The sequence below is a fragment of the Mustelus asterias genome, chromosome 15, assembly GCF_964213995.1.
Source record: "Mustelus asterias chromosome 15, sMusAst1.hap1.1, whole genome shotgun sequence".
Taxonomy (NCBI): Eukaryota; Metazoa; Chordata; class Chondrichthyes; order Carcharhiniformes; family Triakidae; genus Mustelus; species Mustelus asterias.
The window spans coordinates 42,101,985-42,120,568 of NC_135815.1; the positions used below are offsets into that span (position 1 = coordinate 42,101,985).

The 18,584-nt window shown below is 40.2% G+C and overlaps 1 protein-coding gene across 1 annotated transcript in view; it reads right to left on the reverse strand.

Annotated features, from left to right (window-relative positions):
* The window catches only part of ppp2r5a (protein phosphatase 2, regulatory subunit B', alpha isoform), a 165,822-nt gene that overhangs the window by 34,483 nt on the left and 112,755 nt on the right, over positions 1-18,584 (reverse strand). Inside the window, exons 6-8 of the mRNA XM_078229829.1 lie at positions 14,472-14,531; positions 8,110-8,218; positions 1,865-1,918 (exon numbers count right to left, since the gene is read on the reverse strand). Coding sequence (XP_078085955.1) covers positions 1,865-1,918; positions 8,110-8,218; positions 14,472-14,531 — 223 coding nt within the window. The remainder of the gene's footprint in view (positions 1-1,864; positions 1,919-8,109; positions 8,219-14,471; positions 14,532-18,584) is intronic.

Consider the following 18,584-nt stretch of genomic DNA (forward strand, 5'->3'; position numbering starts at 1 on the left):
ATTTTTATTCTGCACCTATTATGTTCTATATCTGACCCGAGTGTTCCACACTGACATTTAACGGTTAAATTTTCACATCCTGGTGAAATTCAGTTCAAAATGATTTACAACTGGTGCAAATCCATTCAGAAGTAATGTGATAACCTATAATTTTAAAAGTCAGGTCATCTGCATAATTATTCACAGCTTGAGGTACAGTTCAGATTTATCATTGGGAGCTAGATTAATAATGTAATGACCAGAAAAGGCATATGGGTGGCACAGTGGTTAGCACTGCTGCCTCACAGCACCAGGGACCAGGATTCAATTCCTAGCTTGGGTCACTGTGCAGAGTTTGTACGTTCTCCCCTTGTCTGCGTGGGTTTCCTCCAGGTGCTCCAGCTTCCTCCCACAGTCCAAAAGAAGCTGGTTAAGTGCATTGGCCATGCTCAATTCCCGCTCAGTGTACCCGAACGGGTGCCGGAGTGTGGCGACTAGGGGATTTTCACAGTAATTTCATTGCAGTATTAATATAAGCCGACTAGTGACTAATAAATAATAAGTCAAAGGAAAACAAGTGACAGACAAAACCAAACAATGAACTGGCCCAGCACTTGAATCTTCAGGTGAGATGCATGCTGCGGTGTGCACTGGCAGAAGGGCTGCTTTCCTGGCTCTCCAAGATACTGACCAATAGGCAGCAGTATAGAGCTGCTTGTTACAACCGCGAGGTCTGAAATGAGCTTCACAGCCACAAGCATTGTTTCATTTGTGATCGGATTGTATCAGATAGCACAACTCTGCCGTTGTCCCCAAGTTGAATTGGAGCTTACTCAGAGTCTCTCAAACAAATCCCGAGAAGTGAATTTATGGTAGGTGTTAGAGTAGCAAGATAAAAATATATTAAGGTAATAAAAAAAGTCTTCATGAGCAGAAACATCATCTGTCTGGCACCCCTCTACATGTACTTTTGCTTTTATGGTTCCCATAGACAATCCCATGATTCTACTTAGAAATCAAATCAGAAGGTATTTCTAGAACTGTTGACACAAAATCAACTAGATGACAAAAAGCAGCTTTGACAAAATGAAAAAGCAGTACGTTAAGGTTTGTCATGCATCATTTAAAATCACAAATATGTTTTGCCTTTTGCACCCAGCATTGCACCCAACAGTTTTAAATATTCTATTCATACTGGCAAACCAGTGACAGCCAGTGTTATCAAAGGATAATAGATTGGATATTGAAATGGCATCAGTTTTGGATCAGTTACATTTTTTAACAAAATTGTTCAAGCGAGAGTTTTAGATGCACAACTAAATCTTATTGGCAATCTATCACTACTGATCTCTATCTATTTTCGCCACTGTTGGTCATAATTTTTAGTGATTGTTGGGACACAACACGCTGGTAAAATGGAAAAAAAACTTTCATATATCTAACATTGGAAAATGTTTTATTTATCAGCAATAAAATTTATTTAACAAGCGCTAAATTCACCAGAAGCTAATATTTCAAAGGGAGACTTGTAACCAGGGAAAGGATTGGAATGAAGATTTGAGGCCGAATCAACTTTTAAGTTTGTTCTTCTCCTGCTTATGGATTTCTTTGCAAAATTTTTTAAATCGCAACAAGGTGAATTTAATTTAAATCAGAAATATTAAATACTAGAAATACTAGATACTCAGTTGTCTTTCATACTCAAAATTTGTCCATGCAGGAAGTATTTAAAATTATGCTCATACAATAAAAGTAATTAGAGTAAATATTTGAATTCAGAAGTTTTTGAACAGTGTAGGTGAAAACTCATCTCCCACCCCAAAAGAATTATGCCGATTTTAAATGTCAAAAATAGAATTACTAAATATAAACTGAGAAAACTTACCGGTTCTGTAAGAGTTGCATCTTTTTCCAAGAACTGTACCACACAATAAGCTAACTAGAAGACAAGAAAGAACAGTTACATGATTCCCTGCAGCAACTGATGTAATTGAAATGGATGTTCATCCGGTCTGCACAAATCAAAGCAATCATTTGAGAGGCCTCTCAACCAACCTCTTGATTTCAATCAACACTACATGGATGCCATGTCATTGTATGTTTAAAAACATGTAGACATAATCATACAGCCAGTTTGAAACGACTCATTTTTAAATACGCATTCCAGGATAAGGCTGCAAAGTTTTTTTAAAAATTTCAGTCACTGAACTTTATCAATGCAGGGCTTCCTCTAAATTATTGTTATAAACTAATTAACTATAAAGTTAATTATATGATTAACTTCAAAACAGATTTATTGTACATGAAGTATATTGAAACTGTACAAAAACAAGTGTGTCTTTGTTATGCTCCAAAGGTTACACTAACATAAGTGACCATATTTTCCTCCCAACAGTGAGCAAACAGTGCACTCATTCATTACACTTGCAATTTCCTGCAGACTTTCATTGGGATTTTGAACTGGAAGTTACTATAATTGAGTGCATCAAATAATGTGCCACTCTAAACAGAGAATCTAGGACCTGTACGAACAGAGCAAGGAAATGTGCATCGCCTTAACCTATCAGATTGAAAGCTTTAATGGACAGTGCAGTGCATGAACCAGGAAGTGTCAGTTAGAATATAATTCAATGTCAAATCAAGTACAGAAAACAAAATAAAGAGAGGGAAAGAAAGATGAAATTGAGAGAGAGAAGAAAATCACTTTATATAAAAATATTTATTAATAATAACTAAAATCGGAAGAAGTGATTTTCAGTACCAGAGAGATTGTTTGGCAGGATTTAAGATTTATTACACTGTTAAAATTTTACCTGCACTAAAATGAACAAGCCTCAACATTATTGGCAAATTCATTTGGTGGGTGTGCATATAGACCACAAGGGCAAAACCTTAACTTCATTTCATGTGTTTAAATGTCAAGATTTCTGGAAGAGAAAGGTAAGTTGGACAACAGCTTCCCGATTTCTGCATTTAACTGGCCATGTGTAGTTGTTGGAAGTTGTCGTCTGATTTACACTTCAAAACTGATGAGTGCTGTGAGCCTCATGGTCATTTCTACAGCAAAATCTGGGTTGTCATTTTACATGTTAGTCACATCACTCACCATCACTTTATTTAAAAAGAGGAATGATATTTTTCAATTAGATAAATGTGCCTGGAATTCAGTGGAATAAATATTCCCGGTTAAGATTATTGTGCAGCCTCGCTGTATCATTTCTAATTTCTCACGCTAGCCTTCCGTGACCAATTCAGTGTCAATTGCCAGTTTTGTGTTATGTATTCAATGCCACATGGGGAGTTAAATTGAATCTATCAAAACAATTAAGTTTTCTCCAAAAATATTTTGAGTGTAACTATTTGATTGCATTGTATTTCACCGAATTACTATTTTGAAACAGCACTCTAAAAATGTAAAACATAAGCAGATTCATAAACCTTTCATTGACTTTGAGATGCAATCTGGAAATGCTCATTACCTTGAGAATCCACATATAAAATGACAGAACAATCATGAGTAGAGTTCGCATTGCATTTTCATTGAGAGTTGGAGAACATAGAACATAGAACAGTACAGAACAGGCCCTTCGGCCCACGATGTTGTGCCGAGCTTTATCCGAAACCAAGATCAAGCTATCCCACTCCCTATCATCCTGGTGTGCTCCATGTGCCTATCCAATAACCGCTTAAATGTTCCTAAAGTGTCTACTCCACTATCACTGCAGGCAGTCCATTCCACACCCCAACCACACTCTGCGTCAAGAAACTACCTCTGATATCCTTCCTATATCTCCCACCATGAACCCTGTAGTTATGCCCCCTTGTAATAGCTCCATCCAGCCGAGGAAATAGTCTTTGAACGTTCACTCTATCTATCCCCTTCATCATTTTATAAACCTCTATTAAGTCTCCCCTCAGCCTCCTCCGCTCCAGAGAGAACAGCCCTAGCCCCCTCAACCTTTCCTACCCTCCAAACCAGGCAGCATCCTGGTAAATCTCCTCTGCACTCTTTCCAGCGCTTCCACATCCTCCTTATAGTGAGGTGACCAGAACTGCACACAATATTCCAAATGTGGTCTCACCAAGGTCCTGTACAGTTGCAGCATAACCCCACGGCTCAAACTCCAACCCCCTGTTAATAAAAGCTAACACACTATAGGCCTTCTTCACAGCTCTATCCACTTGAGTGGCAACCTTTAGAGATCTGTGGATATGGACCCCAAGATCTCTCTGTTCCTCCACAGTCTTCAGAACCCTACCTTTGACCCTGTAATCCACATTTAAATTAGTCCGACCAAAATGAATCACCTCACATTTATCAGGGTTAAACTCCATTTGCCATTTTTCAGCCCAGCTTTGCATCCTATCTATGTCTCTTTGCAACCTACAACAGTCCTCCACCTCATCCACTACTCCACCAATCTTGGTGTCATCAGCAAATTTACTGATCCACCCTTCAGCCCCCTCCTCTAAGTCATTAATAAAAATCACAAAGAGCAGAGGACCAAGCACTGATCCCTGTGGTACTCCGCTAGCAACCTGCTTCCAGTCAGAAAATTTTCCATCGACCACCACCCTCTGTCTTCGATCAGACAGCCAGTTACCTATCCAATCGGCCAACTTTCCCTCTATCCCACACCTCCTCACTTTCATCATAAGCCGACCTTATCAAACGCCTTACTAAAATCCATGTATATGACATCAACTGCCCTACCTTCATCAACACACTTAGTTACCTCCTCAAAAAATTCAATCACTTTAACATATCTACAATAATGTGTATGGTTCCTGGGTGGTAAAGTTCATAGCGCAACTTTCATTGAAATGGAAAATGAAGTTTAAAAAGTAATTAAGTTCCTGTTTAAAATTAGCTACTTCAATATATCTGCATAATATAATTACTCCAAGCATACCACTGGGAAAATGCTGTGAAATTCTCAATGTCATGAATGAAGTTAGAAAATTATAAGCTTGTTTAAGAATAGAGGTGAAACTGGTGGTTAATTTGCCAAGACAATTATACTATTATTTGTATGGTATAATCACTTTAAATGTTCATGAAGAAATCAGGGTGAGCGAATGCAAGGCCCAATCAGTAAGTACAAAGACATGACACTGGGAAGCATAAAACAACCAGAGTATAAAACAACCCGAGTATTAATTCAGAGATTGTGAAGAGACAGGAGGGCAAGTACTGGCAAAAGGCTCAATGCCAACCCATGATTAAGAAACAAAAGATGGCAACTTTGGAGGCTGTGACCAGTGGCCCAAAATCAGAATTAGACAAACATAAATGAATTAGGTGAGTATCTACTCGAACTACCCTCCCCCTTAAAACAATTGTACAATAAGCTGTCTGAAATCAGATTAAAAACAAAACTGGATACAACAGGGTAACTCAAATAATAGTACAGCACTAGGAACTAGGTTGGGAGCATTGGTGAGGGTGGATCAAACCCATACGGGAAGCCAAGATAATGGGCTGTAACTTCCGCGGAGTGGCAATCAATGTCAGGTTGCCACTCCATGTCCAAATCCTTATGGGATTTTTCTTCTGATCTGGTCTCACCCGACCTTCTGACTCAGGCCAGGCAAGGTCCAGGCTATCCAGCTTGCCATCAGGTTCACCAGTGCACCTTTGGGGTATCTCCCCCAAATCCAATGTTAGGGAGCTAGGAGGGTATGGCCCAATGGGACCTATAACTGCCCATGGTTGCTTTCAGACAATTGGAGACCACTACCAATTAGCATTCAAGCTCTTTTATATCATTAGCAGCCCTCTAAAACAATTCTCATGGTCAGATAACACATACTTAAAGCACTATTAGCAAGTATTCCAACTGATATACTTCGAATATTAATTTACATGAGCAGAAATCAAAAAGCTTCAAAAGTTGCTTTAGACAGTTTCTTACATTTCTATACAAATATTCCAATGGAAGCCTCAGCTATCACTCAGAAAAGAGATGTATTCAGTGAATAAATGAAAAGAACTGCTAATGGACAAATTTTAATTTACTGGGTAACTTAAACAGGAAGGGAGGGAGGAGATGGGAGAGAGTAAAAGCAAGCAAGGAGTAGAGAGAAAAAGAAAAGAAAACACCAAAGTAGAGGTGCAGGGAGGAACCATGGGCAGGCATTCTGGGAAGGGATAGTGTAACATGAGGAGGCAGAGAGAGGGATCATGAGAAAGGAAAGATCAGAAAACATTAGGAGACAGAGAGGGGGAGTGAGCCAACAGATGGCAGTGAGGAGAGCCAAGAAGCAGTGATAGAGTTGAGTAGGCAGGCGGGTGCCTAGCCAAGAGAGGTTGGAGTGATGGTGTGAGCAAAGTGGTGAGGAGATGGGGCAGGGGAGGATGGAAGGGAAGAGGAAAAGAGGCTTGAAATTCAAGGGAAATGGAAAGAATTGGAGGGGTCAGGAGGAGGGCAAGAGAGGGGGAGAAGCATCAGGGGCAATGGGGGGAACAACATATGTCACTACCAATTGGAGAACAGTCCCATTATCCTTATTGTATCTCCTACTTTCAAATTAATTATTAACTAAGTCATAAGGGCATTCTTTGTGCTTTTATTTAATAATCTCTTGTGCAGAAATTGACCAACTGTCTTGTAGAGTTTAAGATTGATAACAGCCATTGACACGCTCCACCCACCATGTTAGTGACCTCTTCTTCAATTTTGAAAATTTTATTATGAATTGGGTAGGAATTCAAAAACATACATTGTATTCTTGTGCACAGGAAGAACTCACTTTCATTCAGTTGCCAGTATTGCCAAGGACGCACTTTTGGAGTCACAAGTTCTGAAGCAACAATGGCAGCCATGCAGCTCATTGAGTTTTGACAGCTGTGAGGCCACTTTAAATGTTTGCTTTTTCTCTGCACATAGAATCCATACAGTGCACAAGGGGCCATTCAGCCCATCAAGTCTGCACTGACTCTCCAGAAGAGAATTCCACCCAAGCCCTCCCCTCCCTATAACCTCACGCGTTTACCATGGCTAATCTACTTAACATACACATCTCTGGACAATTAGGGACTATTTAGAATGGCCAATCCACCTAACCTGCACACCTTTGGACTGTGGGAGGAAACCCAGAGGAAACCCACGCAGACACGGGGAGAACGTGCACACTGACAGTCACCCAAGGCTGGAATCGAACCCGGGTCCCTAGTGCTGTGAGGCAGCAACGCTAACCACTGTGCCACGATGCCACCAGTGTTGATGAGCATGGCTCTCAATTGTCTGTTTCCTGAGGCCTGATTTCTGACAAAACCATATGCTGTAATTCAGGGCAAAACTTGCAGTTTTAATCTCCCCATCTCCTGGCTCAACACTCTCCAATCACGCCACCCCTCTCACACAATTTTGACTCGGGGCTCACATGGAGTCTAAGGTATTAAAATATGGTCATCAGAAATAAGTTTGCGAAGGATTGTATTAAACACAACTTGCGATAAATATACTTAAAAGACAGGGCTATTTCTGACAGGGGTGTGCAATATCCCAAAAATATGTACTAACAGTTAAAAATAACATCCCAAAAGTTGCCATAAATTGATTACATATGCTCATCCCAGTCCCATATTTTTGGTTATCCTGTCTACCTTTCCCATTCACCTTGGTGCTACCAAGCGAATAAGCCTAGTTTCCGGTTTTTATTTCCAAAATTTATGTTATTGCATATTTTGTCAAGCCTCAATAAATGAAGTTGATTCAAGTATCAATCCAGCCAATAAAGTTGTCAAATTAACTACTTTTTAAAATATAGAAATATTTGGATATTCCATGTTGAATGCTATGATGTGATATATTAGCTTCAATAGCCTATTCAAAAATTCTCAAGTTACCTCATAAACAGCTAATTTTAATGAATATAACCCAGGCATCTGAACATATTGCATCTAAAATTCCTGCAAATGTTGGACCAATACAAAAAATATAAATATAGATATGCCAGACCTGCTTTAACAGTCATTAGATCCAGTTCCTATGATGCAGTGTACCATTTTTACAGAAAGTTTGGATGACAGAGGAGAAAGTACATCAAAATGGAAAACCAGAGTAGCTTTGGTACCAAATCAACAATACATTTAACCCATGTGTACATCAGGAAATAATAGCCTACCTGTGCATGAAATAGAGCTAAGCCTTTAGCAGTGTGAAGGGGAATGAGCACCTTCATAAGAAATTGTTTATGTTCTGCTTTCAATGGTAATGCAAACCCATTAATAATACTGAAAAACAAATATAGACGTTAGTAATTTACCATCATTGTAAAAATGTGAAATTATCCTTTTTCATACAAAATACCAAATTATTTAAGAATACAATGCTATCTAGTGTAACATTTATTATCTTAATGCATTATATTAATTCAATTCCCTTTGGGTTGGAAATGTGTTACTGGTTTCAAACAATGATTAGGGAGTTAGCCTTCTTTTGCAAAGTGCAAGAAAACTTTGTCGTTTAAGGTAATTGCTCAATGGGCAATCCAGAAAACCAGCAAAAGCTATCCAGCAGATGTCCCAAAAGGTAGCTGACATAGTTCCCAAGAGCTGACAAGTCAATAACAGCTCTGATGTCAAAATATGTTGTTAGACAGGACTTTGTAAACTTGAGCTGCAGGTATAACAACCATTACTTGAAAAATAAAACAAATATTTAAATTTTAACATTAAAACTAATAAATTCTGGTAAATTTTAAGCATTTATAATTGGTAGAAATTTAATTTTTAAAAAAGAGTAAAAGTGATACTCCCACCTTTAATGAATTTGATATCACTCTTCCACATAACATTTTGATTTGTACGGTTCAGCTACTCACTAAGCACATTTGATGTGGTATCTGGAAGCCCAGGCTAAATTCATTAAACAGTCATTTTTTTAACCGTTCTATTACCTTAAAGGTGTTATACAAATACAATTTGTGAATATAAATTCAGTTTAGAATGCAGGGATAAATTCTAGAGCATAATCAGGATGCCTCAGGATGAGATCAACAATCACCACAATGCATTTATATCACGCTTTTAATACAATTAAAGGAGTTCTCAGAGCACAGTGGCAGCATCACTGTTTCTGAGTCAGAAGCTACAGGTTCAAGTCCTACTTAATGACTTGATGGTCAAGGGAAGTGCATTCATAATGTGGCCAAACAGCTTAAACATCAACTTGTGCATCCTTCCAACATATACCAATAGTAGGCAGTAAGAAACAAGAGATATTCCTGGTCAGACATGTGATGGAAAGAAAGAGCGAGCCACTCATCACAATCTATTGCTCCATGCAAAAGTGTATGTTGCCATGGCAACCTGCAACCCACCCACTAAATGGCTGGTGTGAATCAGTCCGAACCCAGCAGCATGAGGTTCAATCCTCTTTTGACTGGGGTGGATTTGAAACCTGTCTCCTTACCCTACCTGTGGTGATGGCACCATGGGTTGGGCCTCTCTTTGGGCAGAGAACTCAAGAGGAACATATTGTTTTATAAAAGAGGAAATCAGAACAAGGACAAGGAGAAATAAGTTTTGTTAAACAGAAGTTTGAGAAGAAATTCAAAGACAAAGAAGTGGAGGGATTTAAGGAAGGAGTTCCAAAATACTGGGCAGAGCAGTTAAAATGCTATGGATTAGATAGCACAGCAAGAGGTGGCTGAACAGAAATGCAATGTTGAAGGAACAAATATCTTCCAAGGATGTGAATGCAGAGAAATTTAGAATATGAAGGTGTAGTTCAGGTGAAAATGCAGACAAAAGCTCCAATTTTAACTCTGGGTGCTTGTGGGGTAGAGAAAAAATCTGCATGGACCACTGAGCTCAAGGCCAATTCATAGAATCTCTACAGTGCTGAAGGTGGTCATTCAGCTTATCAAGTCTGCACTGACTCTCAAAAAGAGCATCTTTATCAAAGCTCTCCTTCCCACCCAATCCCTGTAACCCTATACACTGTACCATGGCTAAACCCCTGACCTATATACCTCTGGACACTAAGGGACAATTTTGCATCACCAATTCACCTAACTTGCACATCTCTGAACTGTGGGAGGAAACCAGAACACTTGGAGGAAACCCATTGAGACATGGGTCCCTGGCACGGAGACAGCAGTGCCAACCACTATGCCATTGTGCTGCCTTATTGTTTGCAGGATTCAGAATTCTGCCTTTTTTATTCATTCGTGGACATGGGCGTCACTGGCTGGCCAGCATTTATTGCCCATCCCTAATTGCCCCACGGCAGTTGAGAGTCATCCACATTGCTTGGCTCTGAAGTCACATGTAGGCCAGATGAGGTAAGGATGGCAGATTTCCTTCCCTGAAGGGCATTAGTGAACCAGATGGATTTTTCTGACAATGGTTTCATGGTCAGCAGTAGATTCCCAATTCCAGATTTATTTTTTTTTATAAAAAGGTGTTATAAATGGGTAGAAATGCTTTCTGGCATTTAGATTGAACAGAAAGGTCACTCCAAGATTCCCTGCTGCTTTCCGGAGATTTTAAACTGAGGAAATAAGTGAACAAGAGGGAGAAACACTTCCCAGCAAGTTGCAAGGTCAGGATGAAGCAGGTATGGGTAGAGATAGCTGAAGGGTCAGTGCATCCAGCCTCACACCAGGACCTGCCTTCAATTTAGAAGCAGACTGCAGAGCCTCCCGAGAGATGCACAGATGATGATACTTTAATTTTTCCACCACTGCAAATCACTATGCAACACTAACCCTCCCCGACCATGCACAATACCCTTCTTTCAAATCACAAGTGCACAACGTAACATCTTATACATTACGAGCATGATCACCTCTTCCTTTCTACTCTAAGCCATGCATTTGTATCACTCTCTTTTTACATTGTACCACTTCTACAACAAACCCCTCCCACCATTAATGCACTCCCCATAACATTCAACATCTCAATCATCTTAACCCATATGGCTGCTTCTCCAACTTACAGCACAAACCCCATATATTTTCACATACCTTTTCAACTTCAATTTAGCAACTCTCACCCTCTTTCCTCAAGGCAGCTCAGAATACAGAAGTTAGAGATGTGGAGCAGTGCATGTCTTTGCCCTCAGGCATGCCAAGTACAAGACGAGTGGCCCAGGTAAAGCTACAACCAACAGGAAAAGTGAAGCTGGTGGCTTTCTAGAGTCTCTCTGCACATGACTTAAACCACCTGCATCACCTCAACAAGCTCCACAATTTCTAGTTATATTATCAAGGCCATCACCTGCAAATGTGCAACTCCTATCCCTTTTCTCTTTCCTCTACGATCTTCTAAGCATCAGGAACAGAAAGGCAATTTTGAGGATGCACCATCAAGCACTCCAGCTGCCCAAGATGCCATCCAAGCTCAGACAAACTCCACGTGGGATACCACGAGTCACTAGAGAACAGCTGTAGGCTCTGGTAGTAGTGATAGCCCATTGCCAGGGCGGGACCCTGATGATGACTATCGGAGCCTAGCCATGGATAGAAAACTTCTAGCATTACACAAACAGTTGTGCGAGGCATTGAAAGCCTGCCAAGGAGGTTCAGCATCATGGCTACAGTATGGAGGATTCCATTTCCAGCCTCTGTGATTGAAGCTGGAGTGGAGCTTCTAATCCCACATTTTCTCCATCACTAAGTCCGGACGAGCACTCTGGTCCTGTGCGGACCAGCTGGCGAGGGTATTCGCAGACATCTTCAACTTCTCTTTACAGCAGTGGTTCCCAAAGGGTGCGGCGCGCCACACTGGTGCGGCGAGAGAGGATGGCAAGTGTGGCGGGAAGATTCAAGGACAATCAAAGAAACATTTAAACATGGTTTAAACAAGCACTGTTTTATACTTTCTGGATGTCCCATGATCATATTATAAAGTAGTTGTGTTCTATGTTATGAATCAAGCACTGCTAGGAGTTGTTTTTGAATGTATTTCTTATCAATAAAAAGTTCGATGTGGCGCGAGCAAATTTGTATTCCCAAAGTGCGGCCCAGTGAAAAAAGTTTGGGAACCACTGCTTTACACCAATCTGAGGTCCCTACTTACTTCAAGACGACGACCATCATCCCAGTACCACAGAAACACCATGCAGAGTGCCTTGATGACAATCGTCCGGGGGCTCTGACATTCATCATTATGAAGTGCTTCGAAAGGCGAGTCATGGCACAAATCAATTCCTGCCTCCCAGACTGCCTGGATCTACTACAGTTTGCCTGTCATTGCAACAGGTCCACAACAGACACCATCGCCCTGGCCCTAAACTCAACCCTGGAACAGCTCAGCCTTCAACACCATTATTCCTATCAGACTTATCTCCAAACTTCATGGCCTGGGGCTCAGCTCCTCCCTCTGCAACTGGATCCTAGACTTCCTAACCCACAGACTGCAGATAGGCAACACCTCCTCCTCCATGTTCATCATCAACACCAGTGCTCCGCAAAGTTGTCTCCTCAGCCCCTTACCATACTCTTTATACACCTCTGACTGTCTGGCCAAGTTCCCCTGCAATTTGATTTTCAAGTTTGCTGATGACACCACCATTATGGGTCGCATCTCAAACAATGATGAGGCACAGTACTGGAAAGAGATAATCTGGTGAACTGGTGTAATGACAATAATATCTCCCTCAATGTCAACAAAATGAAGGAGATAGTCATCGACTTCAGGAAGCGTAGTGGAGAACATGCCGGGACATACTCTCTTCCACCTTCTTCCATCAGGGAAAAAGATACAAAAGTCTAAGGACACGTACCAACCGACTCAAAAACTGAAAAGCTTCTTCCCTGCTGCCATCAGAATTTTGAATGGACCTGCCTTGTATTAAGTTGATCTTTTCTACACCCTTGCTATGACTGTAACATTTCATTCTGCACGCTCTCCTTTCCTTCCCTATATACAGTATGCTTTGTCTGTATCGCACGCAAGAAACAATATTTTTCACTGTATACTAATACATGTGACAATAATAAATCAAACCAAATGTACTTCCATCTTTGCAATATCTCCTATCTTTGCTTCACCTCAGCCTATCTGCAGCTGAAACCCTCAGCAACGCTTTTGTTCTCCTGCTTGCACCCCACGCAAACAACTTCTCATCTAAAACTTTACTAACTGTATTTTAACTTGCACTGTGTAGTCCACCGATTGTCCTGTGTTCATTGACCTAGATTGTCTTCCAGTCAAAGCCTCAATTTTAAAAGTCTCATCCTTCAATTCAAATCCCTCCATGACCTCACCTTTCCCTGTCTCTAACTTCCTCGAGCCCTACAACACTGAGAACTTCTGTCCAACTTTAGCCTTTTGTGCATTTTCATTTTCCTTTGCCCTAGTATTGATGACCATACCTTCAGCTGTCTAGGCCCCAAGTTTGTGAATTTCCTCCCTAAATCTTTCCACCTCTCTCTCAAAAAGACACTCTTTAAAAGCTACCTCTTTGACCAAGCTTTTGCCACCTGTAATAATGTTGTCTTCTTGACTCAGTCTCAATTTTTGTGTTTGCTTATGCCACAGTGCAGTACCATGTGAAATTCCACTATTTTAAAGGCACTATATAAATGCAAATTGTTGAGTTAATATTGTGCTGCAGCGCTGATTACATAACAAAGCCACAACTATCGCTCATACCGTAGGGCCTGCTGTGGCGGGTTGATATTTCAGACAAGTTTCCTACAGAGTTCAAGCATGAATGCATGAGAGATTCCTGTCCTTCCCAAATTCCATTTTAACTACCAGCCCATATTGGGCAAGTCAAGTAAATATCAGGGTCAAAGATTTTGAAATTAATGCGTTAGCAATATGCAACGAATATAGGAAGCAAGGATTGGGTTGATGGACAAGAGGAACTTATTTTAGGGCAAGGATCTTGAATTACCCTCGAGCCAGGGAGATTAGCAAAGGGGCATTTGACTTTCATGTCATCGAGACCTGAAGTCTTAGTGAAGGTGTAGAGATTGATTTAGGCTGGAGTAGCAGAGAGGCAATAGCAAAAAGTGATGTTGCAGAAGTGAATAATAAATCACATGAATAGTATTAGCTTGGATTCAGTTAGTAGAACTTGACTCAGGTTATCCACTCAAGTCACATTTCAAGATTTGAACTCAATCTAAGTTAACAATTCAGTGTAATACTGCCAGGTAAAATGTTAAATAAAGGCCTCATCGCCCTGCTCAGTTGGACTTAAAAGAACATGTGATGAAAGATCAAAGAACAGGAGTGCCCTGGTATCCTGGTCAACTTTTCTTCCTCAATCAACACCATCAATAAACCTTATTTACCAAATAACAGTAACTGAATTGCTAACATAATGCATTGCAGTGAATGGGATGTCCTGACAACATGAGACTTTAAATAATTATTAATTCTTGATATTTATTTATGCTTGTGGAATCGCAAAGTCAATAATTGGAGATAAAACAGAGATCAGCGACAGTCTTAACTGGATCACCTTAACCTGAAAGCAGACAGCCCTAAATTATCAGTTTGTAATTGAACTGAAAATGCAACTTACCTTCCCAGTATCTCCAGCAGTTCTGCAACTCCATTAAAGTGATCAGTCTCATATATAAACCTAAAGAAACGATTGATGGAAAACATTATTCTACACTATTAAAAGTTTCCAAGGAAACAATAAATTGACATATAATAGAAACTGATTTTAATTAGTTTTTTTTGTAAATAATTTATATAAACCTTTATGGAATTTTAAGTTAAACACTGGTGTTCCTTTTCCAAAATAATGTTCAACATTGGTTTTGATGATCCAATTTATGTTTGCAATTCATGCAGTATTTCAACAATAATGTATTTTGAAATATGACAAATAAGCAGATCGAGATTGTTAAATACCTAAAGAATATTTAATCAGTGAGCACAATCATGACCTTTTGTGCCAAGGATCTTTGAATCTTAGGAGTCAGGAGGTTTATAATACAAGAGGAGGATGCTCAGCAATGCTCTGTTGGCTCAGGGTCAGACTCTAAAGCCTTTTTGTGCTTCCAATTTCTATCCATTTTTTCTGAAGAGCAATGTTCTCTGTCTCACTTGCTTCCTGTGGCAAAGCAATTCACAGTCCAGAAACAGTAAATATATTTTCCCTGATCTTCTTCCTTACTCTTGGTGACAATTCCTCATCACTGATCTCTCAGCCAGGTGATACAATGTGGCTCTACTCATTCATCAAAAATCTTCATAAATTAAAACAATTTATTTTTTTCTTAGTCTTCTCTATGCCAATGGAAATAAGAGGGATTTTAATTCCAGAGTGAGAAGCTGGTATGAGACAGAGGCCGCTGAGCTTGGAGTCTCTGAGAGACCATGCTGAGAAGAGCTTCTGGCCCTAATTTACATCCCACTGGTCTACCAACAACAGACAATCATAAGATCCTAAGAAACAGGAGCAGAAGTAATCCACTCAGCCCATCCAGCCTCCCCACCATACAATAAGGTCATGGCTGATCTGATTGCGATCTCAACTCCATTTTCTTGCCTATCCTCCATAACCTCAACTCTCTTGTGGATCAAAAATTGAACTTAGCCCTGAACATAATGTATGATCCAACCTGCACTGCTCTCTGGAGAGGGGAATTCCACAGACCATTGACCTTCAGAAGAAATTCATCCTCATCTCTTGCTTAAATGGGGGACCTTTTTCTTTTAAAAAAAAAGTACGCCTCCTAGTCCGACATTCCCCCAAGCAGGGAACAGATCAACACCTCCCGTCAAGCCTTCTCAGAATCTTATGTTTCAATACAATTATCTCTCATTCCTCTAAACCTCAGTGAATATAAGCCTAACCTGCTCAAGCATTGCTCCATAAGCCAACTCTTTCATCCCAGGAATCAGCCAAGTGAACTTTCATTGAACTGCTTCCAACGTAAGCATATCTCTCCTTAAGGAGACCAAAGACATAATACTCTGGGGGAGGTCTCACATATGCCCTGTAGCTGTGGCAAGAATTCCATACTTTATAATTCCAAACTGTCCAAAACAAATGTAAAGAACTGGTTGGTGAAGATCGAGTCAGCAATTGGAGATGTTTCATAGTAGAGGGTGAGAAGTACAAGTTTGAAACTTATCTTTTAAGGTTTCCGCTTTTTCCTAAATAAGTTTTAGTGAATGAGGTGCATATGCTAATGTGGCTCCCGCCTGAATCAGATGGGAATCATTAGCCGTCAGGAAAAACAACAGGGTTAAACCTGCTGTGGAGCTATATAGAGCAGCAAGTAGAGTTGCTTAATTTTAACTTCCATTCTGCCCAGTTTGTGTCAAGGAACTAAAAATTCCCGTGATCCAGCATCCAAATCATTTCTCAAAACTATAGTTTTCGAGCCCCGCCATCATCCCGAGGAATCTCAGCTTCACATTACAACTTCAATGGGCAAAAGTGCATACAGAATGCCAACTGATGTTTTGTATGAGTACATCATTATGTCCTTATTGCTGCACTCTATCCCCGATTTATGAATCCCAAAATCTAATGACCTTTTTAGGGCTTTATCTATGCACATTATTGGAGATTAAAGTATTTGAATTTTTACGTGTCTCTGTTCTTCCACAACTTTCAGCAACCTTTCCTTCAGTATGTACTCCATTTGCTCATTTATACTCCCAAAATATACTAGCCCCACAACAATCCACATCAAACTTCATCTGCCCATTCTATTAGGCTCTCTACCTCTTGCCAAAAATTCAGTTCTCAATGTTGCTAAATTATTTATTACTGAATCAGCAGCAAATTGAGATTTTGTTACACATACCCAAGTGAAAATCTATGTGCTCCAAAATCAAAAATGGGGCCAGTGCTTCAATTCTTCTCCAATCTGACCACAGTCATGCTGGTACATTTCCTCCTGCCATATGCCCGATTTATTTTTCAACAAACCTCATGAGGCAATGCATCTTCTGAAATTCCTTATATCACAACATTTACAACATGCCTTTAATCAATCTAATCAGCCATTCAATATAAAAATGCCCTTGATTATTAATCCAGGCATTTCCCACAATTGACATCAGACTCCCCAGTTTATTCTTCTTGAATAAGAGTGCTACATGATATACTTTCCAGTCCCACTGTTGAACATGTATATCTGAAGATTGAATAATTGTGACCAGAGACTATGGTTTGTTGTCTGACTGCTTCTAATTACCTTGAGTACTGGTAAGTTTTTCAGAACTAATTCTTTGACTGCAGTTGTTTATAGTTATATTTATTTAGTTATATAAATTCCATATTCCTCTGTTAAATTTATGTTCTCACTTTCATCATCATTTCAAAAATCGATGTAAAATTTTGAGTTGGTCTCTCCAACACAGATCCTACAGTTAGATCTCATCTTTTATCACAAATAGTCCTACCAAGTGGTAAACTATTTTTTTACTTTTCTGTCCTTTTAAACACCTTCACCAATCTTTCTTATATAATCGCCGACTTTTTTTGCATAATCTCCTCTAGCCTTTCAAATCACACTTCTATTTTTTATTTTTTCACGGGATGCGAGTATTTCTATTGCCCTCAAGAAGGTGGTTGTAAGCCGCCTTCTTAAACCACCGCAGTCCATGTGGTGTAGGTATATCCACAGTGGTTAGGAAGGGAGTTCCAAAACTTTGGCCCGGCAACCGTGAAGGAACAGTGATGTAGTTCCAAGTCAGGATGGTGTGTAGCTTGGAAGGGAACTTGAAGGTGGTGGTGTTCCCATGCAACTGCTGCCCTCATCCTTCTAGGTGGTAGAGATTACAGATTTGGAAGGTGCTGTTGAAAGGTGCCTTGGTGAGTTCCTGAAATGCACCTTGTGGTGGTACATTGCGTTGGTGGTGGGGGAATAAATGTGGTGAATGGGGTACCAAACAGGCTATTTTGTCCTGGATGGGGTCAGGCTTATTGAGTGTTATTGGAGCTACATCCATCCAGGCGAGTGAAGAAATACTCCATCACACTCTTGGCTGGTACCTTGTAGAGGATGGACAGGCTTTGGGCAATTGGGAACCCAGTTACTCTCCGCAGAATCCCAGCCTCAGATCTGCTCTTATAGCCACAGTATTTATATGGCGAGCCCAGTTCAGTTTCTGGCCAATGGTAATTTCTCCAAGGTGTTGACAGTGGATGATTCAGCAATGGGTATGCCATTGAATCATTGAATATAAAAGGGAAGACGGTTAGATTGTCTCTTGCTGGAGATGATCATTTTCTGGTGTTGAGACCACGTGAGAAGCAGTGAGCAAGTTCTGCTCTGTTCAACTTCCTCGGTTGGTCACAATAAAGGTTTAAGTTTCTCTTCCACGAGCACATCTTCTGCCAAATCAGAATGCATTTAACTATTTAAACTGTGGGCAATAAGGAGCCAATCAAACAAGGTTTCCTTGCATCAAAGGAAAAGCAATTAACCACTAAGCCCAAGAAAAATGATAAAACCACAACTTCAAGCATTCAGCCCTCATGGCAATCATTCAGGCCTACACACACACACCTCTGACAGTTCCAGAGGAGGGTGTAACACTTGTGGAAGTTTTTCCTCCAGTTAAAATTGTCCATCACCATTCATGACTGAATGTGGCAGGACTGCATAATTTTGATCTGATATGTTGGCTGTGGGCTCACTTTGCTCTGACTACTGCATGCTGC